This window comes from Pseudorasbora parva, chromosome 12 (genome assembly GCF_024679245.1).
Source record: "Pseudorasbora parva isolate DD20220531a chromosome 12, ASM2467924v1, whole genome shotgun sequence".
NCBI classification, from domain to species: domain Eukaryota; kingdom Metazoa; phylum Chordata; class Actinopteri; order Cypriniformes; family Gobionidae; genus Pseudorasbora; species Pseudorasbora parva.
The window spans coordinates 44,312,892-44,338,985 of record NC_090183.1 but is presented as its reverse complement, the minus strand read 5'-3'; the positions used below and the strand labels follow the sequence as shown (position 1 = coordinate 44,338,985).

Sequence of the window (26,094 nt, the reverse complement as noted above, 5' to 3'; positions counted from 1 at the left end):
CATAAATGCACAAAATAATGGCTGGATTTGAGGAGTTTTGTGGTTGAAATTCAAAAAAGTAACAAATCCTTCTCTCGCGGGTCAATTTGACCGCCTTAGGAATGAATGGAATTCCAATTATTTTAACCCTAGTTGATGGCGTGTGTAGCTTTTCATTTCCTAAACAACCATTTAAGAGGTGCATCAATAATGATCCAATCATTGACTCGTATAGTTGCATTTTTTAATTGTTGCCAAAATCTTTATCCTTTTCAGCAACTTGGACACACACAGAACTGTGGGATATTTACTGCTTCCACGATGGAACCTGCCAGATCAGAAATGAGTATCCTACCCAATGGGAAAGGTCATGACCTGGGAGAGGAAATGTGCATGCCGATGAAGACTATGATGGATGAGGAACAGTAAGTACTTTAACATCACTCTAATCATTGTTTCCAAAGTCTTTGATAAAACAAAGACAGTGCACTTGTATTTCTATGAATGGGAGAAATATGGTGGAATAAGCCCCGCCTTCAAAATTAATGAGCCAATCGCTGGCAAGTATTCAGTTAAAGAATATCCGTGCATCTCTACTTATGACTGCACATATGCATCGGCTTGTTCAGCCTTAAATGAGAAATAATAATTTTGTTGTCATTATTTGAGCATTTAGTAGCAACATTTAGGAGACAGATTTATCAGATTGCATTGGTTACTTTAAAATGAAATTTAATCCTCAGTTTGTTAAACAGCTTTTTAGAATTTGATGCTTCCCCATTCAAAGAGATACCGTAGGAGCTGCACTCGCATGACTGAAATAGCTGCCCAAGAGATGTTTTAAAGATGGCCGCCGAGTGAAATTACTTGACTTATAGGGAACATTTTCATTGTCATGTGGCAGTAAGATAAATTAAAGGCACAATATGCAAAATCAAATTATATCCAAAAACCACTGGAAAAATGCTATATATTTTGTTGACTTGTGTATTTGCATTATCCCGAATGGTTCCAAGAATGTTTAAATTCAGAGAAATAAGTGATTTTAACCAGGACACAGACTGTGCCGGTTTTATTTAGTAGAAACCACGGAAACACCAAAGCCGCTTTAATATATGATGTGTTTTATTAGACAGGTGAGCAACTGTTTGGCTCATTGATGGACAGAAAACGAATGATTGTTCTCCAGCTCAACACAGTTAGTCTTATTGTTTGAATCTGGTGTTCTTGATTTACCGCACAGAGTACCATGTTTTACCATGCCTAATATGATCTCGCTCACTGCAGTGTGAACAAGTGTCTCATAGTAGTGCCGAGTGAACACACAGAGTAGCATTATAACATCACTTTAACACACTCAGGTGTGTGTAATATGATAAACAGCGCTGTGTTCCCACTCACACACACGAGCAGAAGAAGCAGAAGCGCTCGTCTGACCGATTAAAAGTTCTGCAAAGTCAAGGGGTCATCAGGCTACGCCTTTGTTTTGAATAAGTGACCTCTAGCAGCGAAAAATTACATATTTTGCCTTTAATTGTCTGTGACATGATGTGTTTGCCTTCTCATCTACTATCTGCATGGAAAACCAGGCCATTTTTAAAGGGTTAGTTCACCCCAAAATGAGCCCAATTAGCCCATGATTTACTCACCCTCAGTCATCCTAGGTGTGTATGACATTGATTGGCCGGAACGTTACTTTAAAAAGTATTAAATATGGATATTTTTCTTACACAAACGCATCAAATTGCTTTAGAAGGCCTTTAGTAGCCACCTGGAGCCGCGTGGAGCAGTTATTTGATGGACAGATGCATTTTTATGGACTTCAAAAACAGAGCAACAGTTACTGCCATTATTAAGCTTGGATTAGCCTGGACTTTTTTAATGTAACTCCACTTGTATTTGTCTGAAAGAAGAATGTCCTATACACCTAGAATGACTTGAGGGTAAGTAAATCATGGGCTAATTTTCATTTTTGGGTGAACTATCCCTTTAAATAACTGGTTTTGCTTCATTAGCATGTTTTCCCTGCTTTCTCAATCAGAACAGACTTGCATCTTCTGTACTGAGGTCAATGCAAACTTTATTTGTAGCTTACACTTGTATATTTCTCAAAGCACGTTCACCTTCTGGTATGTTGTGTTGACTTGTGGGTTTGTCTAAGTGCATGTTTACCCTCTTTTCTGCTCCTGCTCGGTGATGGACCCTCTCACACTCTCTCTATGAACCCTCAGAAATGGTACCCATCACGGCAGGTACGTCAATAACATGAAACAAATGCCGTTAGTCAAAGAGGAAATTAGCTGATGATCAAGAACATTTTCTTTTAAATTTCCACTGTCTTCCATCCAACAGATTTGATGATCCTGAAAGCACACTTGCCGAGAACGTTGAGTTCCTGCCCAACGGCGATAGCAAGAAGCCACGTTTCACTGATGTAAGTATGTGCAACATACTCTCAAGTAACCAATAGCATATCACAAATAGCACATTGAAACTAAAGGATGTGTTGATTTTAGTCTATGTAGCAGGACTGTTGGTGTTTTTGTCTGTCTGTTTTAGTTGCTTATCAATCTCATTTCCTCTCTCAGTTTGAGGGGAAGACCTCATTTGGCATGTCAGTCTTCAATTTGGGCAATGCCATTATGGGCAGTGGGATTTTGGGATTGGCCTACGCTATGGCCAATACTGGCATACTGCTTTTCTTGTAAGTGAAATACCTTCATTACCCTCTCACTGACAAATTGGCTGCATTGTTGTATATTTGTTCTGATGTTAATCATCTCATAGTCATGCAAATAGACCTGTCACATCCAGCCCTCAATGAATCAGCATTTTAACGTCATCTGAATGTCAAGTGTTTGCCAGCCCATTGGCTGTCTAATTGCCATGGTATTGCTCTACATCTGTTATGCACTTGAATAATTGAGTGTTTCCTTTTGGAGGCTGTTAATGTTCATGAACATGAGTGTACCAGACAGGCTTTTTTCTATGGAAAAGATCTGCACACTGATTGCATTCTGTTAAAGTACATGCAAACCTCTGATTGGCTTTTCTTGAAAACCTCTTCCCTTGTTTCAGGGGCTTTAAAGTAGCCTGCAACATTTCATTTGAACAGAGAAAAGCTCCTCTCCATTGACAAGCGTTAACTTCCTTGAAGGTGGGAATTCTGTTGAAGTTTAAAACTATTGGATCTGCCATAACCAAATCGCTAACGTTTGGTCGTGATGTAAGTAATCTCAAACCTGGGTCATCATTCGCAGCCACTCCCTCTGTTTGCTGATTGGACCGGTTAAATTTGACCGGAGAAAACCCGAGAATACACCGCAATCCCAGACGGAGTACTGAAGAAAAACGAAAATTGAACGGATGTACGTAGGAGGGCGGAGCCAGGCTAGCTTTAAAGTACTTAAAATGGAAAATTATAAACTATACTCATCAACATATGTATGGCAATAAAATAATTCAGATGGTTAAATAAAGTTTATGTTCATACATTAATATGAATATATAATTTTTTTATATGTCAGGCTACCAACCAAATAGTTGTGTGTGTGTAATATATATATATATAGTCAAACCAAAACTTATTCAGAGACCTTCAACATTTTCTCACATTATCACAGTTTATTCGCTTTAGTTTAGAAAATGGTGATAAAATAGGACAAGAACTCGGGGTTAAACTGTGTCAGAACAAATTCATCTTTTTCATGTCAGATAACTTTGATCAGCTGTTAAATTTAACTACACAATTAGATAATACCAATTCAGCTCCACCAATGACCAAGCAATGCTTCATTTTGTTCAGTCTGTGGTTTCCGTTATTTTGCGATCCTCATTACATAAAGTATCTATAGTGTCCTGCACCCGCTAGTAAAACATCATATCTGTTGTCTGAATTTTTTTTTGATTCGTCTGTATATATACTGTAGTTGTACCACCTGATATGCAAAGTGTACCAAACTATCCATACTTGAAATAGTTTTTTTGCCCATATTTGAGAGAGATCTACAAACCTTTCTCCTCTGCCACAGTGCTCAGATAATGATGCATTATCATGTTTACTGTCTGTCAGTTCATATTAAAAGAGCTGTGTCTGCGCTTGTGCCGGCCTGTCCTTTGAGAACATAAACTTTTGTCCAGCAATTAGTTTCAAAGGTGCACTATGTAGTATTTTTGCAGTAAAATATCCAAAAACCACTAGGCCGGTGTTATATATTTTGTTCAGTTGCATATCTACAATATCCCAGATGTTTCCAACTATTTGTAAATTGTGAGAAAATTGCTATTTTAACTCAGGACAGGGACGTTTCAGCATAGCATTTGAGGGAGTTGCCTGTCAATCGCGTCATGTCTGCGTTACCCTCGGTTTCGGCTTTTATTTGGCAGGAGCGCTTTACTCTTAGCAGTGTGAACAAGTGAATGCACGGAGTAAAGTCAAAACATCGTTTTAAACACACTTAAATGTATCTAATATGATAAACAGAGCTCCATTACCTCAAAATCATAACCGGAAGAGCGGATCTGTGCAGGCGCCCGGCGACTGTGTCCCGTCCCGTCATAATTAAAAGTCCCGGTACGAGCCGTGTGTGTGTTTAACAATCGCTCCAGCGGCCGTGCTCAGCTCCACAACACTCGGTCCTGCTCTGCTTCACTACAGTAACGTTAATAACCGCATCCATCAACATGATTTCTGCCCGAGTCCTATTTTCCACCGGCTGTGAGGTGAAGACCACATCTCCCAAGATGCTGCGCTCACACTTTGCGTCATCAAACTACGCATTTGTTTTGAATAGGCGCCCTCCAGTGGACGGAAAGCTGCATAGTGCACCTTTAAAGCTACTTAATTTATAACATTTGTTTATGTGAAAGAATTCAAAACTAAAATGATGCCGTAGTATTTAGTTGTTTTTTTTCTATTATTTTTTCTATTCTATAAGACACCATTTTAAACATTTTAAACAATCGCCACTTGACATTTTCAGGGTTTAAGATAATATGCATCCATATAAAAATACACACTCATTAATATATATATATATTTAAGAGATATATGCATGTATATACTGTGTTTATATTAATTGATTTAAAATATATACAAATATTATACATATAAATATAAAAAAAATCTTAAATATATACATACATTTGTGTGTATTTATATATGATCAATAATTATACACAGTACACACACACACACACACACACATATATTATGCCCACAAACTTTTATTTTGGATGCGATTTATTCGATTTGACAGCTACAACTTTTGCCTAAATAAACTACTAATTAATGCTTATTAATAGTTAGTAAGGTAGTATGATTTAGGGGTGTAGAATATGATCATGCAACATGTGCTTTATAAGTACTAATAAACGGCCAATATCCTAGAAATATGCATACAAATAAGCAACTAGTTAATGGCAAGAATTGAAGATTTTAAATATATATATATATATATATATATATATATATATATATATATATATATATATATATATATATATATATATATATATATATATATATATATATAAATATATATATATATATATATTTATATATGCGTGTGTGTATGTATGTGTGTATGTATATAAATGTGTGTGTGTGTGTTTGTGTATGTATGTGTGTATATATGTATATGAATAATATTTGAGTGTATAAATTAAGTTCATATATACTAATTAATGCTAAATGTACTGACTTCTACCACCCCTCTACAGCTATATGTATGCTATATGTTGACTAGCAGTATTTTTCCTAATAGTAGAGGAGAAAGGCTAACACGTGCGTTTGTGTGAGTTCCCATTTAATGTTTATTTCCCACCTTCTTAAAATTTTCCACTCGTTAGCTCCACCCCCTCTCATCTGTCCACGGCCCCAGAAAGGCCATGACCTGGGCTGGCCCCGCCTCCTCTGTGCTCCAGACACATCCTTCTTTTTAGGCTCACCCTGCCCCCATCCAAATATAGTTGTTATATTTGGTTTCCTCTCTCTGTTTGAATGGGGGAGGAGAGCGGGGAGACGTCTGAGGCGTCCTCAGCTCCAGTCAGGTTACAGGGAACTGAATACTACTGATCAAATGACCAAACAGGCCAGGACTGCTTCCTCCAAAGATAGTCTTATTTCCAGACACATAACAATAAATTCAGTGGTAGAAACCTCACACTCACCTCTTGGAAGGCAGTTTGATCAAGTCCAGAGGACACATGTTGCCTTTAGCCTAGCACTTATAGTCCTATTTAATATTTAAATAGCCATTAAAATACAACTGCTAAGAAAGGAACATCATAGGAGTTAATCATGTGCTGGGCATCACAACAGGCCCTGTTTACACCTGGTATGAAGATGCGTTTTGGTCGATCGGATCACATTTAGACAAGGGAGACAGACACGTTCCCGTTTACACACAGGGCCCTATCATACATTTTCAGCCCGAAGCAGTTCTCATTTTCATGTCTTGCACCATGTTGTTTAAATATCAATTGCACTGGCGCATCTGTTCCCCCATCAGAGTGTGTATGTGTTCCCCCATGGGCGTCTGGGCTAAACCAGGTGTGTTCAGGAGCATTGTTGGAGCGTTGCTATTGTGAGGAACTGAAAACCACTGACCAACACACACCTGCTCTAAAGTCAATAGTGCAGGATTTCTGTGTTTTTAAAGGGCGTGTTAGTAATATGAGCCTATAGACGGTGCACGACACACATACACTCTGATTATTACACACACGCCAAATATTACAAATACAATTATTGCAATGTAAAAGATTAGTATTGTGTGAGCTTCACACCAGGCAGTGTTTTAATCTGTATCTTTTGTCCTCTTTCAACCACTTCTGTCCTGATTTTTTCGAGGGCAGGGTCTTTTCAAATCTTTCGATCTAATGGACAAAATCAGCTCATGCAATTTACATATGAACATACTTATACGATGGAAAAACACAGAGAGCATCAGCTCTAGTTTCTTCTCTGACAGACGCTGTGAGTGTGTGTTAGATATCAGGAATACTGAGAGAACATTGTGTTTGGTACGTCTTTCATCTTCAAACCAAACCCGGGTCTCCAGCCGACAAAGTTTAAATCCCGTCTGGCTAGTGTGTGTCCCTGTTTACACATTAGGTCAGTAGGAGGAGAGTAGACGTCTTTTAGAGGTTGTTTTACAAATTTGACACATGAACGTTTACACTACGGAAGTAATGTGTTTTCCACTACCTCTGGAAGTGATCAAAAGTGGACAGGCTCGAAGCGTTTTAGACCCCGTTTACACCTGTATTGAGTGTTGTCCCCCATGTCCAATTCTAAATACCAAGTGTAAACAGGGAAATGATCGATGCAACTTCACATAGTTCTATTGAAGCTGTGCTGAAGCTGTTGAAGTTTAAAACACATACTCGTGTGTAATCGACGAGCCATCCTCAATTAACCCGTCTCTTGCAAGTTACCCAGAAATGTTAAATATATTGATCTAATATGATTTCTGACCTGTAAGGTTGCCAGAATAATAATCATAAACTGTGTGTTAATAGGCCAGAGGAGAACTGAGTCTGGTTTCTCCCAAGGTTTATTTTTCTCCATCATGCCCTGAGGGAGTTTCGGTTCCTTTGGTCGCCTTTGGCTTGGCTTGCTCAATTGGGGACACTAAAACTATGATCCAAGTTATTCAACTAAATATACAAATAAAATTAATTAATTAGGTCTTATTTAATTCTATAAACTATAATACTGATCTGCCAACATTGTTGATACAATAAGCTGATAACATCACTGTTTTCTCCAGAACGACTGTACAGCCAAATCGAATTTTGTTGCAATATTGTCCTGTTTAACACTGTGAAGCTGCTTTGACACATTCGACATTGTAAAAGCGTGATATAATAAAGGTTATTGATTGATTGAAGTCAAAAGTCTATGAGAACATCCATCCTGTTTGAATCCAGTCGTTCCAGAGCTCATTGTTAATTACTTGTCATTTATCAGGTACTTGTCATCCAAATGGACTTGCAATAAACGGGAAGGATGGTCTGCTTCCTGTGGTGAAGCATTGTGAAAGTGTCCTGAAAGTACAATAATCGCTTTGTAAGAGACTTCCACTATTGTGTAGCTAAAGCTTTTATCAGATATTTGCTTTTCTGAAAGCTGGCAAACTCAGACTTTCCATGACATAAGTTACCAAAAAAGAGCTGGATCAATCAGTAAAATCGGTCTGTGGCGTGTTTGATCATGGGCTTTCATAGACCAGTTTATCAGCAGACGTACTTTTGATTCCAACTCAAATACTGCCGCTTTCCCAAGATTCATTCAGCAGTAAATCTTACTCAGCAACATTAATGCATTTTAAATGAGTATGTAGACTTTATTATAAGGCAGAAATAATGTTTTTAATAGTGTGCTGGACTCCTCACCACATGCTGCTCCATAGGGATTGTCCCTGTAATGTGTGTACTGAAGGTCATTTCAGGTAAAAGGTCAGCTAAATGCCAGTTTAGAAAGTCGTACATTAATCTCCAATAGAGGACTTTCTTACAATTTCTTGCCAGATTACTTTGGTGATCTTCTAAATAAACCATATATGAAGCATGTGCAGATTTGAAGTGATGGCTGTATTTTGTCTTCAGGTTTCTCCTCACGGCTGTAGCCGGACTGTCCTGCTATTCTATTCACCTCCTGCTGAAGTCTTCTGGTATTGTTGGTAAGACGAGCTTCATTTTCTCGATCAGTGTGTTGCATTGTCATTTCCTAATCAGAAGTGAAACCTGAAGTTAACACAGTCACTTGTTAGTTACACACTGTCACACACCTGTACTGTCACACACTGTCACACACCTGTACTGTCACACACTGCCACACACCTGTACTGTCACATACTGTCACACACCTGTACTGTCACACACATCACACACCTGTACTGTCACAAACGTGGCACACCTGTACACCACTGTACTGTCACACGTCACTCACCTGTACTACACCTGTACTGTCACACACGTCACACACCTGTACTCTCACACACCTGTACCTGTACTACACCTGTACTGTCACACACTGTCACACACACCTGTACTACACCTGTACCGTCACACACCTGTACTGTGATCCATTGATCCAGCTCTTTGCACACACCTGTACTGTGACACACTGTCACACACCTGTACTTTCAGACATTGTCACACACCTGTACTGTGACACACTCTCACACGCCTGTACTGTGACACACTGTCACACACTTGTACTGTCAGACATTGTCACACGCCTGTACTGTGACACACTGTCACACACCTGTACTGTCACACATTGTCACACGCCTGTACTGTGACACACTGTCACACACCTGTACTGTCAGACATTGTCACACACCTGTACTGTGACACACTGTCACACACCTGTACTGTCACACATTGTCACACGCCTGTACTGTGACACACTGTCACACACCTGTACTGTCAGACATTGTCACACACCTGTACTGTGACACACCGCCACACGCCTGTACTGTTACACACTGTCACACACCTGTACTGTCACACACCTGTACTGTGACACACCGTCACACGCCTGTACTGTTACACACTGTCACACACCTGTACTGTCACACATTGTCACACGCCTGTACTGTTACACACTGTCACACACCTGTACTTTCACACATTGTCACACACCTGTACTGTGACACACCGTCACACACCTGTACTGTTACACACTGTCACACACCTGTACTGTTACACACTGTCACACACCTGTACTGTCACACGCCTGTACTGTCACACATTGTCACACGCCTGTACTGTCACACACCTGTACTGTCACACATTGTCACACGCCTGTACTGTCACACGTTGTCACACACCTGTACTGTCACACATTGTCACACACCTGTACTGTCACACGCCTGTACTGTCACACATTGTCACACGCCTGTACTGTCACACGTTGTCACACACCTGTACTGTCACACACCTGTACGATCACACATTGTCACACACCTGCACTGCCACACACCTGTACTGTCACACATTGTCACACACCTGTACTGTCACACATTGTCACACACCTGTACTGTCACACATTGTCACACACCTGTACTGTCACAAACGTCACACACCTGTACTGTCACAAACGTCACACTCCTGTACTGTCACAAACGTCACACACCTGTACTGTCACACACCTGTACATTATCTCTTTTGGAAGCATTTTAAATAAAATAAGATCCTCCTAATAATAACTCCTTTTTAATTGTTATTATTATTATTATTTGGAGCATTTTCAGTGTTCTTAAATGATAGAATGACAGCAAAGTTTGTCTCATATTTATTGAAAATGTCTAACAAATTCAGCAAGTAATGGGGAAAATGGTGTTACATTTTTTTTACTGCTTATCTGTCAACTACCCATATACAGTATATACCGGTATACAGTTATATAAGGGTAGCTGACAGATATCATTTTATATATAATATGTGTGATGTCATTTCCTTTCTGGAAACACAATTCTACTTCCATTTAGGGCTTACTGAGTTTCTATGTTAACTCCGCGGTCACCGCAGGCAAATGTAATCATAACACGAGATAGTGTATTGTGGAAACTTGGCTCTGGTGGTGAGATTCGTCTCTCTCTTCATGTTTTCTAGGAATCAGGTCATACGAACAGCTGGGCTTCAGGGCCTTCGGAATGACAGGGAAGATGGCGGCCGGAATCGCCATCACTCTTCAAAACATTGGAGGTAAAGAGAAGCCGATGTGAATGAGACATTAATATTTACCCAAACAGACAGTTTCTGTATTCTTCATTTTTATGGATATGACAGTCTTTTCCCGTTTCTCATTCATCTCTTTATTTTCCTGTCTGGTTATGACAGTTCATTAGCACCCCTGGACTTTGTGTCACACACTTTCTGAATTGGCAAAATTACAAAACTTGCTGTATGCTGATATTTAACAGTGTTTCCATGTTATTTTATCCCCAATTTATTCCTGTGCCTGTTCTTCAGGTTTTCTGTGACTTTTCATATTTAATCTGTATAATATTTTTTTATTTATTGAATTTTACTTATATATACAAATTTTGTTTAATTTCACAGTTTTTAAAAGTTTGGAATTTAATTTTTGAGTAAATGTATGTAAAAAAAAGTGCATTTCCAGAATATTGCCCCCATTTAGTTTTCTATAATAGAAAAATTTTTAATTTATAAATGTAAATAAATGTGTCATACAAGAAGTGTGTTTTCATGGCAGCTATTACAATTCTTTAGTACTTTTCAAACACAACTCAATGAATTCAAGGTGCACTTTTTCATAATGGAAATATGCAGGTTATAAGTGTTTGGGTTTATTCTCACTTTATTCTTTATTCTTTGCACTGAGCCCTCAAAAGACCTTATAAAATAATCAAATATACAACCTTTCGTGTGTGCACAAGAAACCATTAAACCTAGCATATAGGACAATGCACATTGAGTGGTTTCTTGGCCGCCACAGAGTATGTGTTAAATTGGACATCAGGCCTTGATATTAGAGGTGCTTTGAAATTTTGAACACTTTTTCACAGTACAAGAATTTTTGTAGACCCTTGAACTTGGCAAATAAGTCACTGCACACAGCCATATTGTGCCATCAGCCCATTTCGTGTCATGATTTTTCCACCGTCATAGAGTATGCGTTAAATTGGACATTAGGCCTGGATATTAGAGGTACTCCCCTAAGGAATGGCACATTTTTTAACACTTTTTCACAATACCAGTCTGTTTTATAGACCCTTGAACTTGGCAAATAAGACACTGCACACAGCCATATTGTGCCATTTCATGTCATTGTTCTTCTGCTGCCACAGAGGATACGTTAAATTGGACATTAGGCCTTGATTTTACAGCTACCTTAATATAGTGAGAGGTTTAGAAATTTGATTCTGGAATCTTCAAATGGAAAATGTGTAGGAATAGTTCGACAAGTGCTTTCCAGAGTTATATAGATATGTTCCAGCAGGGTGCAACAAGCAAGATGAGCATAAAAACATGATGGTCATATTCTTTTGATTATGTTTCTTCTAAATTAGTCATTTTCTTTCTTTCCTATAGCCATGTCCAGTTACTTATACATCGTCAAGTCGGAGTTCCCACTGGTCCTGCAGGCGTTTTTGAAAACAGATACCAGTTCAGGGTAAGAACTTAAAATCAAATCTCCACCTTCCCTCAACGTGCAATTTTGATAATTCTTCACTGTTACTCCAAATCACTGGTAAGAAGATCTACTGTTATTATCAGCTGACAATGTCTTCGTTGAGGTCAAATACCTGCAGTTCACCAAGGCAAAAACTCAAAAATCTCAACCTGGCATAAACGGGGAGGTGTGGCGGTTGCTGCTAACTTTGATTGGCCGGTTAATAATACCCCTTTTCCACCAGAATGAACCGGATGCTAGTTCAGAGCCAGAGCTAGTGCCAGTTCGTAGTTGGTTCGACTGAGGGGCCTTCTAAGAACCGTTTGCTTTTCTACATCCTTAGAGCCACAACAGAGCTAGGTCTTACTTCACTGTATACGTCTCATCTTTCTCAGCAACATATAGCAAGGCAGCGGGAAACACACACATACCAGGCTTGTTCGAGATGCATCGATGCTGCGCGGACCAATCCGCGTATGATATCAAAATACCACGTGAGCGATTCAAGGAGTAATTTGCTCTCGCTGTACTTTGATGTCATACGGCGATTGGGCTCCACAGCGCCGATGCATCTCGAACAAGCCTTCCATCAACAATGGCGAGTGTTGCGTTACTATTGAGTCACGTGGCTTTACGACATTGTAAATCATCGGCATCAAAACACAGCGAATCCAACGCATTCATGCAGTTCGCAGTAATTTGTATAGACGGTGATCACAAACGAGCAGCAGCTATTAGCTCCATTAGCCGCTATTTAAAAAATGGCGATCTCCAGTTTGTGTTCATCTTGTTGACCCCGCCCCCAGCGCCTGGCGTAATCGGTTCTTACTTCTAGCCCAGCAATGTTTTGGTGCTACTAAGGGTGCTTTCACACCTGCCTCATTTAGTTCGGTTGAATCGTACTAGAGTTTGTTTCCCTCTTTGGTGCGGTTCGTTTGGTCAGGTCTGATTGCAGCAATCGCACTCGGGTGCGCACCAAAAGCGGACCAAACAAGCGGACCGAGACCTCCTTGAAGAGGTGGTCTCGGTACGATTTCAAATGAACTCTGGAGCGGTTTGTTTGTGGTGAGAACGTGATCCGACCTCGAACAGAACCAACTGCAAAAGTACTGATCATTTTTGGACTGAACCAGCTACCGTAGTTAGCTGCGCTGACATTGTGTGCATGATATTATTACCTGATAGATCGTTGGCAATATTTTCGGAAGATGGAAGCATGTCAAGAGTTAATAATTAATGCACGCCTCCTCTTGAAGTGACGAGCGATGCGCGCTCGCCGTCTGCAGTGCATTAGAACGTTGTTTTCATGTCGCATCCGCGCCTCATTATAGAAATGTTTTGTTTGCATACTGTGGTAAATACACACAGTGTAGTAGATTATGGCCAGGGACAAAACCAGCCCGCGCAGTCGTCTCTCCATCCATAGTGTTATTATAGTTTGCTGGCTTTGCCTCTTCTGTTGGAATTTTCCCACACTTAAATTCTGACCAATCGAAAAGCAGTTTAGGAAATACGCCATGGCCAATGAGTGATGTGGATGTTGTCACGTGCCTGCGTTTTGGTTCGTTTGGTTCTGACCAAAGCAATCAGTGTGGTGTGAAAAGGAACCAAAAAATCTGAAAAATGCAACAATGTATAATTGTTTGCCCTTGGTTCGGACCAAATGAACCGAACTAGAGATGTAAAAGCACCCTAAAGAACCACTTTTCCTGGCTTGGAGCTGGTGCTTTGGTTTTGGAAACACAAAGAACCAATTTGAAACTAGGCTCTGGCTCCGAACTAGCACCAGCACTAATATAAGAGTAAGTATAAGAGAACGAAAGCTGATTGGCTGATGTGGTCTCTTTCCCACACACACCTCTGTCCTTCTGCGCTTGACAGCTGCTTTAAACAAGCATAATCTCATGACAACCGCTTATAACGTGCTGATGTCAGTAGACACAACTCGTTTCTCAAATCTTAAAACAATCGCTGGGTTTTAACTCTATTCAGCTGCTTGTGTTCTCGGGTTAAATCCTAGTTTAGATAATGTGTGAAAAACCGACACATCGGAGGGGTTGTAAGAAGAACATACATTTTTAGTAAGAAGAGACATGATCTTAGTTACAAGGCTCGTGAGTCTCACTGTTTAAATTCTAGCCATGTTTTAATTTTAATCCCCTGAAAATCGTTCGTTAGCAAGATTACGAAGTCATTGAAGGTTAAACATCCAAATCTTCTGTCTTTATATAATGTGTATTTCAGAATTACTGGATTAGTTTGAAGGCTTCCAATTAACAGAGAAAGTGTAGGTGGGCAAGGTGATTTATTGATATGACCAGTGCGATACTCACACGGGCGTTAAAGTGCTGTACACTGAACAGGTCAGCGATGTCGGAAACTGAGCAAAGATGGAGGCGTGTGGTTCAGTGTTAACATTATGCATTGACTGAGAGCTTTTGTATAATTTCAGGACCAGGTGCAGCATGAAGTGACGCTACTATATGCACACACACACACACACACACACACACACACACACACACACACACACACACACACACACACACACACACACACACACACACACACACACACACACACACACACACACACACACACACACACACACACACACACACACACACACACACACACACATGTTGGTCTATGTGGTTTACAGGGACTCTCCATAGGCGTAATGGTTTTTATACTGTACAAACCGTATTTTCTGTCCCCTTACACTGCCCCTGCCCCTAAACCTACCCCTCACACACACACACACACACACACACACACACACACACACACACACACACACACACACACACACACAGCCCCTAAACCTACCCATCACAGGAAACATTCTGCATTTTTACTTTCTCAAAAAAACATAATTTAGTATGTTTTTAAGGCCATTTGAATTATGAGGACATTTGATATGTCCTCATAAACCACATTTATAGTGTAATACCAGTGTAATACCCATGTAGTTATACAAATTTGTGTCCTTTATAAACCACATAAACAGGCTCACACACACACACACACACACACACACACGTCTGGTTCACTATCTTTGTGGGGACACTCCATAGACATAATGTTTTTTATGTTGTATACACACACACACACACACACACACACACACACACACACACACACACACACACACACACACACACACACACACACACACACACACACACACACACACACACACACACACACACACAATGCTGAATTACAATTCTAGTCTTATTTTGTCTATGATTTCACATGACCACAGCTAATGCAATAAATTTTTTTTTTGCACAGGCAATAGCCGCACATAGTATTTACTATTTTAGTATTTCAAATTTTATTTTAATAGTAATTTTATGTTCTTTTTGTATATATTTTTTTTTCTTAGCTTTAGTAATTTTAGTTTCCAAGGAAACATTTAAAAATTGAACAGTTTTTAATTTTAGGTTTATATTTCAGCTTATATTTCTTTTTTTTAATGTTTTGGTTTAGTTAACAATAACAGCAGTGCAGTTTAGCGATTTATATGTATCACATTCTAGATCTATACTGTTTTGTCTGTTTGAAAGTATTTGGACAAATACATTCTGTATTTAGAATAAAATAGAATAAAAATAAAATATATTTTATTTATTGGCATGATAAATTCTGGTTATTGTAGTAGCCACTGTGACTGATTCCAATATTGTCACTCCATGTCACCAGTATTTACATATACACCGATCAGGCATAACATTATGAACTAATATTGTGTTAGTCCCCCTTTTGCTGCCAAAACAGCCCTATGCTAAACGCTATTCAGCCCCATATGCAACAAACTGAGCTGCTCTGTGTATTCTGACAGCTTTCTATCAGAACCAGCATTAACTTCTGGAGCAGTTTGAGCTCCAGTAGCTCGTCTGTTTGATCGGACCCCACGGGCCAGCCTTCACTCCCCACGTGCATTAATGAGCCTTGGCCGCCCATGACCCTGTGGCCGGTTCTCCACTGGTCCTTCCTTGGAGAACTTTTGATAGATACTGACCACTGCAGACCGGGAACAGCCCACAAGAGCTGCAGTTTGGGAGATGCTCTGACCCAGTCGTCTAGCCGTCACAATCTGGCCCTTGTCAAACTCACTCAAATCCTTACGCTTGCCCATTTTTCCTGCTTCTAACACGTCAACTCTGAGGACAAAATGTTCACTTGCTGCCTAATATATCCCACCCACTAACAGGAGCCGTGATGAAGAGATCATCAGTGTTATTCACTTCACCTGCCAGTAATCATTATGTTATGCCTGATCTGTGTGTGTGTGTATATATATATATATATATATATATATATATATATATATATACACATATACTGCACATTCTGAAAAGCAGCCACTTCTACTGCAGAGGAATCTTTATGCCCCTAACGATAACACATCTTTTATAATGTGTTTATGATGTTTCATTCCCACGTCTGTACAGTCTGATCCCCAATCCTCCCTGTCAGTGTTTGAATACTGGGACGAGTGGGGAGGAGCGGAGAAGGTCTGAAAATAGAGGAGTCTCAAACAAGGTCTGCACTTTACATACTGCGCAACACCTTGTGACTCTGTGTGTGTGTGTCCTCGTGTTCACAGTGTGGCGTTACTTGAGTCCAGGAGCGGGAACTGTGCCATGTTGCAGTCAGCTTTGAACTATTTAGATGGTCAGTGTCGCTAGCAGCCTACAGCAAACACAACATTAATCAGCAGAACTGCAGACTCGGTGTGGAATCGGATGGAGTTAGACGGGCTGATTCTGGAATAGTGGAGATGCTTTCTACAGCTGCACAAGTCAAGCTGCTCAAATGGCTGGTCAGACAGGCAGAGCAGCAGAAAAGGAGACTGGCTTTAAAATAGGCACAGCAAATTATAAATAAATCTGGCTGCGTTTTGTACTATTTGCTGGTTTGTTTTGTTGCCCTTTTTAGCTACCGGTTTGCATGCTTTATTTTTTTAGCTCCCACTAAAAACTAACCAGCAACCAAAAGCAATGAAAACATATCACATCCCTTAAGGGTGCACTTAGTTATATATTTTTGGCGGAATATGGATTTTTTTTAATAACTTTCACAAAAGCTGCATTTATTTGATCAAAATTTGTGAAATATTATTACCGTTTTAAAATAAAAATATGTTAAAATATAATTTATTTCTGTGATCAAAGCTGAATTTTCAGCATTATTACTCCAGTGTTTGGTGTCACATGATCCTTCAGAAATCATTCTGATATGAGGATTTGCCACTTAAGAAACAATTATGATTATTATCAATGTTGAAAACACTTTTTGCTGCTTAATATTTTTGTGGAAAACAATATGCATTTGTTATTTAATAGAACGTTTAAAAAACAGCATTTATGTAAGCTAGAAATCTCTTATAACATTATAACGTCTTAACTCTCAATTTTGAATAATTTATTTAAAGGTTTAGATACCCTTTTTTTTGTAATTTTTATGTTATATAAGAGGATATTATTTCTGTCAGTCAGGTCATCTTTTATTTAGTGTTATTCTGTCATTTTTGATGGACATTTTTTACCTTTTTTACTTCATTGGAATGGTATGAAACTTGGTAAATATTTCGGCATTTGCTATGCTAACACACACACACACACACACACACACACACACACACACACACACACACACACACACACACACACACACACACACACACACACACACACACACACACACACACACACACGCACGATTGGAAAAGCTTAAATGGTCCTGAAAAAAATAGTCACAAATGAGTCAAGCGGCAACCTCCCGCGATCTCTCTTGAAGCCAATACGGAAGTAATGTAAACTGTAATTCCTCAACTGGCCACTAGGGACAGGCTCCAGAAGGGAGCAGAATCTCATTGAGCCCCATGTTAAAATTCTCAACTTTAAAGCAGAAAAAAACATGTTTACAGCCTGGTACAAATTGTGGTTTTGGCTTATAAAGCTAATTTTGATCTTCATGACAACTCTGAGGGGGGTGAATTTTTTTATAACTCATTCGTTTCCGTTATATTAAGCCTTAAGGTTCTGCATAATTAAGGGCGTGGTTTTCAAGTGGATAGCCATTTATCCGCCGTCTATAGTCATTGCGTCACCTCAGCTCCGCACACATCCCGCCTTTTTGCCCATTTTCTGTTATCCGGGAGTGACGCGCGTTGACTCGCTCACAAGATGGCAACGCCCAGCTCGCCCCTACTTTAAGCTTCAGAACGGCTTATCAGAATCCTATGGGTGACGTCACGGACACTACGTCCATATTTTTTTACAGTCTATGAAATGAGTGCATTGGAAATGTATGGGAGGTGAATTTCATCTTGTGGACACTTTTGGTACTGCATCCAACCTAAATCTGACCGATAGCTCATTTTTACAACTTGTTTACATTTATGACTTTGATTTTATTGCAGTTTTAGAGTAACACGTTTTTGAAAATATATATTTCATATACAAATTGAAAATAGTATTTTTGTGCATGTGCCTTGATTTAATGTAAATTATTCATACAGATTATTTTTTGTTGTCATTTTTAACCGGCACTCAAAGAGCACCAGAGGGTTAACTGTGAAATCAATGATGCTCTTTAATACTGTTACACTTCTGGGATAAAATTTAGGCAACGTTTACTGACAGGGTTTAGACATTTAGGACATTTAAGGTCATTTTTAGGTCATTTTGATCAGATTTTTTATTTTATTGAGTGTTCATCAGAGTGGTCCAAGACTCTAGGACTTTTGTCGTACTTGAACCATGAATAAATAAAACATTTACTGGATTCGAGGAGTTTGGTGGTTGAAATTTAAAAAAGTAACATCCTTTCCTTTGCGGGTCAATTTGACCCACTTAGGAATTAATGAAGTCCTTTAGTACACACCTAAAACCTATTTTTTTAAATCTATATAACGTCTACATGTGTATCTGAATACATACTGAAGAGAAACTGACTTTAGGACCCAGAGGAAGAGGTCGGCAAAGGCACCCAATGTGAGAGATTCTGAGCTGAATTAAGAGTTATGCATGAAATGTAGTTATTTTGAATTTAAGTAAAAAAAAAAAAAAAGTGAGGAATGTGCTAAAGAAATTATTATTTATTGTTAAAATCTAGTAATTTAAAGCAAAATAACATAACAAAAGTAACAAAAAATGCATTACAAAATAGAAAACAAAATATATATATAAAAATTAAAAATGAAATAAGCTTTCTGGACAAAAATAAATAAATATTTATTTTAGGGTAATTTTTTGACCCGCTGGGTAAGGGTGAGGATTAAGTCGCTTTAATAAATGTGCTTTAGAAATAAGACATCACTGGTGTGCATCTTGAGACAAAACAAAGTCACTGATATATTTTAAGATGGTTGGTTTGAGTTAAAACAGCTCAGACATGCATTTTATTCTGGGACTAGCTTAAGCCTTTGTCTGTGAAACCAGGGGTTAAAGTTGTAAAAGTAAATAAGCTCTGAGTTCACAGTCAAAGCAAACGGCAAAGCTTGATGTTTTACCTTAATTTGGCGTCACCACAAAAAATAACCTTTCCTGATCTGATTTTACTGAAAATGAAACCGTTGCATCCCTAAAGTGAGCTTGGGCATTGTTGAGCTCTCTGTCTGTGTCTCTGTAGGGAATGGTATCTCAATGGAAACTACCTGGTGGTGCTCGTGTCCATCTCCGTCATCCTGCCTTTGGCTCTGATGAAACAGCTGGGTGAGTCCATCACCTCACGAAAGCCCACCGCGGGTACCCTTGACCCAGATGAACGGACCGGTCATGTTACAGAGCACTTTAAAAGCACATTCTGTTCTAATATAAAGCAAGAAGTTTAATCAATGAATAACTAAAGTAACAGCAAATATGTTTTCCTAAAAGAGCGATAGCGGTTTAAAGGGTTAGTTCACCCAAAAATTTTAATTCTGTCATTAATTCCTCACCCTCAAGTCGTTGGACAGCCGTCAGACCTCCGTTCATCTTCAGACACAGATGAAGATATTAGTGTTGAAATCCGACGGCTCAGAAAGGCCTTCATTGACACCAATGTCATTTCCTCTCTCAAGACCCATAAAGGCACTAAAGACGTCGTTACAAAGCCCATCTCACTACAGCGGCTCTACAATCATTTATGAAGACACGAGATTGCGCAAAAAAACTAAATAACGACTTATATAGTGATGGGCCAATTAGAAGAACTGTTATGAATCAGTGAATCAATTCATGATTCGGATCGCGTGTCAAACTGCTGAAATCACGTGACATTGGCGATCCGAATCATGAATCAATACGCTGATTCATAATGCTTCGAAGCTTTGTTTTGAAATCGGCCCATCACTATACAAGTCGTTATTTTGTTTTTGCGCACTAAAACTCTCCTCATCTCTTCATAAATGACTGTAGAGCCGCTGTAGTGAGATGGGCTTTGTAACGACGTCTTTAGTGCCTTTATGGGTCTTGAGAGAGGAAATGACATTGGTGTCAATGAAGGCCTTTCTGAGCCATCGGATTTCAACACTAATATCTTCATCTGTGTCTGAAGATGAACGGAGGTCTGATGGGTGTCCAAACGACATGAGGGTGAGGAATTAATGACAGAATTTTCATTTTTTGGTGAACTAACCCTTTAACCGTGCACAGCTGTTTTGATGTGTTTTTAGTAATCTAATCAAGTTGACCTTGTCAGTGTTTGTGTCTGCTAAGCTCTGTCAGCAGAGATTAGCTCCTGAGATGAGCGAGAACTCACGCCGCTTTTCTTAGCACATGCATTTATAGTTGCAGGGATTGAGGTTTGAATGCATGAAGCAGCGTGACCATTGTCAATAGTACTGTGACGGCATATTGACGTGCTTCGCTATATTTACATTTTCAGGTTACCTTGGTTATTCCAGTGGTTTTTCACTCAGCTGCATGGTCTTCTTCCTTAGTGCAGTAAGTATTTGCCATCATCATCATCATAGTCAATATGAAAACAAATTCACCCTTGATGTTCAAGTTAATTCATTAGACAATCATAAATTCAATTTTTTGGTACAACAAATTATACCAAAAACTCACTATCATCTCGTCTCCGTATCTTATACTTGTAAACATATTTCAGAGCGTGCTGATTCACAGATTCACATAACAGTTCACCCACACACTTTTCCCAGAGGTATTTTAGAAGAAGGGATATTATATCATATGTACACAGAGCAATGGTGACGAATGAAGTACTGACTCAGACTGACTTCACAAGAAGCTGACTGAGGCTTTTAATTGGTTGCATTCTCTCGAGATAAATATGATCTGTAATGTTTCACAAGTGTGTCAGATGGTTTGGAGAATATTAATGTATTCTGTTTTGGCTTGACCTGTGTTATGGATCATTATTTTTAACCCACTGTGGCTTTATATGCAGGGGTGCACATAAGTGCCCGTCTCTTGCGTGATACCCAGAAATGTGGAATATTCTGGTCTAATATGATTTCTGACCTGTAATGTTGCCAGAATAATAATCATACACAGTGTGTTAATAGGCCAGAGGAGAACTGGCACCCCGACTGAGCCTGGTTTCTCCCAAGGTTTATTTTTCTCATAATTTATTAAGGTTAAATTATGATCTAAGTTATTCAACTAAATATCCAAACAAAATTAGGTCTTAATTAATTCTATAAACTATAATACTGATCTGCCAACATCGCTATATGATAAATTAAAATAAGCTGATAACATCACTGTTTTCTCCAGAACGACTGTACAGCCAAATCTAATTTTGTTGCAATATTGTCCTGTTTGACACTGTGAAGCTGCTTTGTCACAATCGGCATTGAAAAAGCGCGATATAAATAATGTTGACTTGACTAAATGAGTCCAGACCAGGGGTTTTCAAACTTGATGATGCCATGGACCCCTAAATATGATGAACTTTTTTGGGGGACCCCCTTAAATCCACCTAAATATTTTTTTTATGAAAAAAATATTTAAAATGATAGATAAATAGTAAGTGGGACATTTTAAATACAACATTGTTTCCAAATTTAAATTGGCTGTACTTAATGTTGGGCGAATAAACCTGAAGAACATCATGTTCAATTAAAAATGACTTCAATAAGCAACTTTCACAATAAATGCATGTAAGCAGCTCATGTACTGCGTTAAGAAAACCGCCTTACAACCCCAGCGGGCATAAAAAATGGACTATAGTGAGAAAAACTCACTAGCAAAATACGAAGCAAACATATTCAATTCTGTAAAGTATGTATATGGCAAACAAGGAGAGAAATGTTTAGAAATTAAACAGTTTGCTTGTTATAGACTTTATCCATTTTTACTTTGTCCTTTAATTATTTGACATTTTTCTGGGGACCCCTTAGAAACTTCTGGAGGACCCTTGGGGGTCCCCGGACCCCAGTTTGAAACCCCTGGTCCAGACGACTTGTTTGCGTACCGACATGGTTAACCGCTCTTATTGCACAAACACCGTTTTATAGGTACTAACTGTAATACTGTGTAAGATTTGTGTAAGAACTGAATGCATAATAAATCTGCTGATTTCAGAGCAAAAAGCAAAGCTGTGGCTGAATCCGAAATTGTCCCTGAAATCTTCCCCTATTTTAACTAAGGACCGGGACGTGTCAGCATAGCGTTTGAGGGAGTCGTCTGTCAATCGCGTCATATCTGCGCTACCCTCGGTTTTATTCTGCAGGAGTGCTTTACTCTTATCAGTGTGAACATGTCACAACAGCGCCGAGCGAACGCACAGAGTAACGTCATAACATCATTTTAAACACACTTAAATGTATCTAATATGATAAACAGAGCTGCTTTACCTGACCTTTACCTGAATACCTTATTTTGATTATGTTGTCATTTTTGTAGTCTATTTGATTTGACGGCAATTACAGTAATTACACACAGGTCCTGCTCAGGTTCTCAAATGAGTTATAAGTTGAGTACTCGTGTAAACAAAATAGCCAACATGGCCACATTAGCCGTCTTTTTGTTTGATTTTTCTGTATTGTCCATTTTCACTTCTGTAATGTTGAGGTGGGCCTAAATACACACATGGGTAACACGACACACCTGGGAAAACCAATCATAAAAAGAACTACAAGACCAAACAAAACAAAGATCATGTGACACCTCCGTTCTCTGTCCCTTTGTGTATTTTTAGGTCATCTATAAGAAGTTCCAGATCCTGTGCCCATTTGAGGAGTTCTCGGCCAATAGCACGCTGGCTCACGCACATTCAAACGTAACCGTTAACCACGCCCACAGCTATCATAATGGACATGTGATGACGGATGACTCCCACTGCAGCCCGCAGATGTTCACCGTCAACTCACAGGTATTGTACAGTTCAACATTTTCGCACTCATTCAGACTCATAATTAAGTTGGCTTGAAATTTTTTTTTAACTAAAGCTTATTATTATTCCTCTTGACTGACTATATCCATCCATCCATCCATCCATCCATCCATCCATCCATCCATCCATCCATCCATCCAATAGCAAACACCCAGAACACCGTACCAACATCCTAGCAACCACCCCAAGTGCCCTAGCAACCAATTAGCAACACCCTAGCAACCACCCGAGTACCCTAGCAACCTCCTGAGTACCTTAGCAACCACATAGCAACACCCTAGCAACCACCCTGAGTACCTTAGCAACCACATTCTGGCTAGGCTTTTTCAAGCCCACTTAAAGTTTGTCTGCAAATCTTTTTATCTAGTTAAATAATTGACAGACTGAGGCAGCCTTTGTACTTCAGAGGTCAGTTTTAAAAAAAACAGCAGGTGGCGGAAAATCATAGGGTGCATCTGAAATCACATACTTCCCTTCTATAGACGGTTTCAACGGCAACAACATAAACAAACCCTACTGCGCATGCGCGCTTTTGTGGCCCAAACTTAACTTCCGGTAGACATCAATAACACCAGAGGATGCGTTATCTTTCTTATGCGTTAGCATCTTTAATTTTAATTGTGCACCATTATCTTAATGTATAGATATTTTTTTTTGTTTCAGCATGTTTATTATAAATAATCTCCCATTTATGTCTTTAATATAGAGTGGGAAAACGCCCCACTTAAAGGGTAGGTCACCCAAAACTGAAAATCCTGTCATTCATTACTCACCGTCACGTTGATCCCAGAGTTTCCGCTAGAAAACAATGGTGCCGGTCAAAGTGACCGGCAGAGGTTTCGTTTTCCGTACATTTTGATTATATGCCGGTCAAAAACTCCTGAAAGCAGTTTATGTAACTTAAAAAAAAAGGACATAATCAGGCCGTATATGCAACATGTTTATTAGCCGAACTTTCAAATAGACGGGAAAAAAACATGAACGTCCGATTGGCGTCAATCAACCAATTTTTTTAACTCATAGGCGTAATTTCAGGGTGGGTCACTTTTTTAAAACATCTTGCTTCACGGATTAACCTAACTAATACAAACACAACATCTCTGGTTAACTAGAAGAGTATCATTTCAATAGTTTGTTAAATAAGAGGCGATCTGGCGCTCGTTGCCGCTGTTATCAGTGCTGCAGATTTCTCTCGCGGCTCATGCAGTCTTCACACAGACGAGCGCTTTAATCTAACGCTTAACGCCGTTGCAGAAACCTCTGTTTGTTCCGGTCAGATCGCGAAACAAAATGCACAAAAACTGTTCCTGCTCTTGATGTACAACCACTGATGGTATTCGGTTTTGATGAGAGAAAAAATAGGCTACGAGGGCAGATTAGAAACGAGAACTTCTGACAAGTTTAACAGACTAGACCAGGGATTAAGCAAAGTGTGCAAATCTATTTGCCTTTATTCACGTGAAAAAGCTTGGCACAACACTATTGTGTTTAGATCCAATAATTAAACGCAATTGATACATTTAATTATAAACTCAGTATGTCTCATTTAGTTGGTAACATTTAAATTGGCCACCTTGTGAAATGACAAAATCATATAATAGAATATAACAGTACTGATAACTGTAAGCAGGTGCACTACAAGATGTTTTTGAAATCATTAGAGAAAACGACAAAATTACTTATTCACAAAATTACGTGTGTGAATAAGTGCTGTTTAAAATGTGCTTGCACCCGATCATATTCAGTAGAAGGTAAAAAAAAAAAAATCCCTTAAACTTTACCATCCCGCTCATGCCCATCGCCGTGATCATCTGTATCCAGCTGGTGGTTTACCGTGAGTTCTGAACACTGCACTATGTGCTTATTTAAATCTTTTCGTTTCTACACATATTAGGCTATATTCCTCATGTCTGTGAGGCAAGCAGAGTTTCAGTTTATTTGAGACGCGCTTCAGTTCATGAGCAATGAAAGCGATCGTTTCCAGCGTCCTAGTCTTATTTATTTATTTATTTATTAAATAACTTATTTATTTCTTATTTATTAAATACATGCAATTGACCGAAGAACCCTTTATTAAAATTAAGCGACAATTTGTACAAAACGAAAGAAAGGCTTTTTACAAAACAAAACTTAATATTAAACTAAATATAACCACCAAAATCATTTCTGACCCACTTGCATCTTTGCACTTAGCCTATCATAATCAGATGAAATCTAAAAATAATATTATAATGTTTAAACATAAATATGAAGAAAAAAAAATTGTTTAATGGCTACAACAAGTATAGTAAGCTACAGATTTATGTCATGTCTGAGCTGGATTTTAACATCATTTTACCGTGGGTTCACAGTAGCCTATATAAATGCATGCGCACTCGCCTTTCAATTATGCAATGCGTCGGCATAACATGTTTCTTTGTTTCATAATATAAGATTAATGTTGGGAAACTTGTGTCATGTGCTCTCTGCTTGATTTTTAATATTTATATCATGTTAACCAAGAATAGTATGTCAAAATGTATTTCTACTGAGTAGTGCGCCATACTATTCACTAGCCAGACCGATAAACAGACACAGACCGGAAGTTAACTTCGGGCCAGGCGCGT

At 39.0% G+C, this 26,094-nt stretch overlaps 1 protein-coding gene across 2 annotated transcripts in view; it reads left to right on the top strand.

The window, feature by feature from the left end:
• Positions 1 to 26,094, top strand: part of slc38a3b (solute carrier family 38 member 3b) — a 50,788-nt gene that overhangs the window by 13,509 nt on the left and 11,185 nt on the right. The window contains exons 2-11 of one of the 2 annotated variants that reach the window (XM_067460444.1): positions 256 to 404; positions 2,211 to 2,231; positions 2,332 to 2,413; positions 2,568 to 2,683; positions 8,593 to 8,666; positions 10,606 to 10,698; positions 12,049 to 12,130; positions 19,775 to 19,857; positions 21,011 to 21,069; positions 23,294 to 23,467. In XM_067460444.1, coding sequence (XP_067316545.1) covers positions 301 to 404; positions 2,211 to 2,231; positions 2,332 to 2,413; positions 2,568 to 2,683; positions 8,593 to 8,666; positions 10,606 to 10,698; positions 12,049 to 12,130; positions 19,775 to 19,857; positions 21,011 to 21,069; positions 23,294 to 23,467 — 888 coding nt within the window. In that variant the 5' untranslated portion in view covers positions 256 to 300. The remainder of the gene's footprint in view (positions 1 to 255; positions 405 to 2,210; positions 2,232 to 2,331; positions 2,414 to 2,567; positions 2,684 to 8,592; positions 8,667 to 10,605; positions 10,699 to 12,048; positions 12,131 to 19,774; positions 19,858 to 21,010; positions 21,070 to 23,293; positions 23,468 to 26,094) is intronic. The other variant, XM_067460445.1, reaches the window with a different exon arrangement.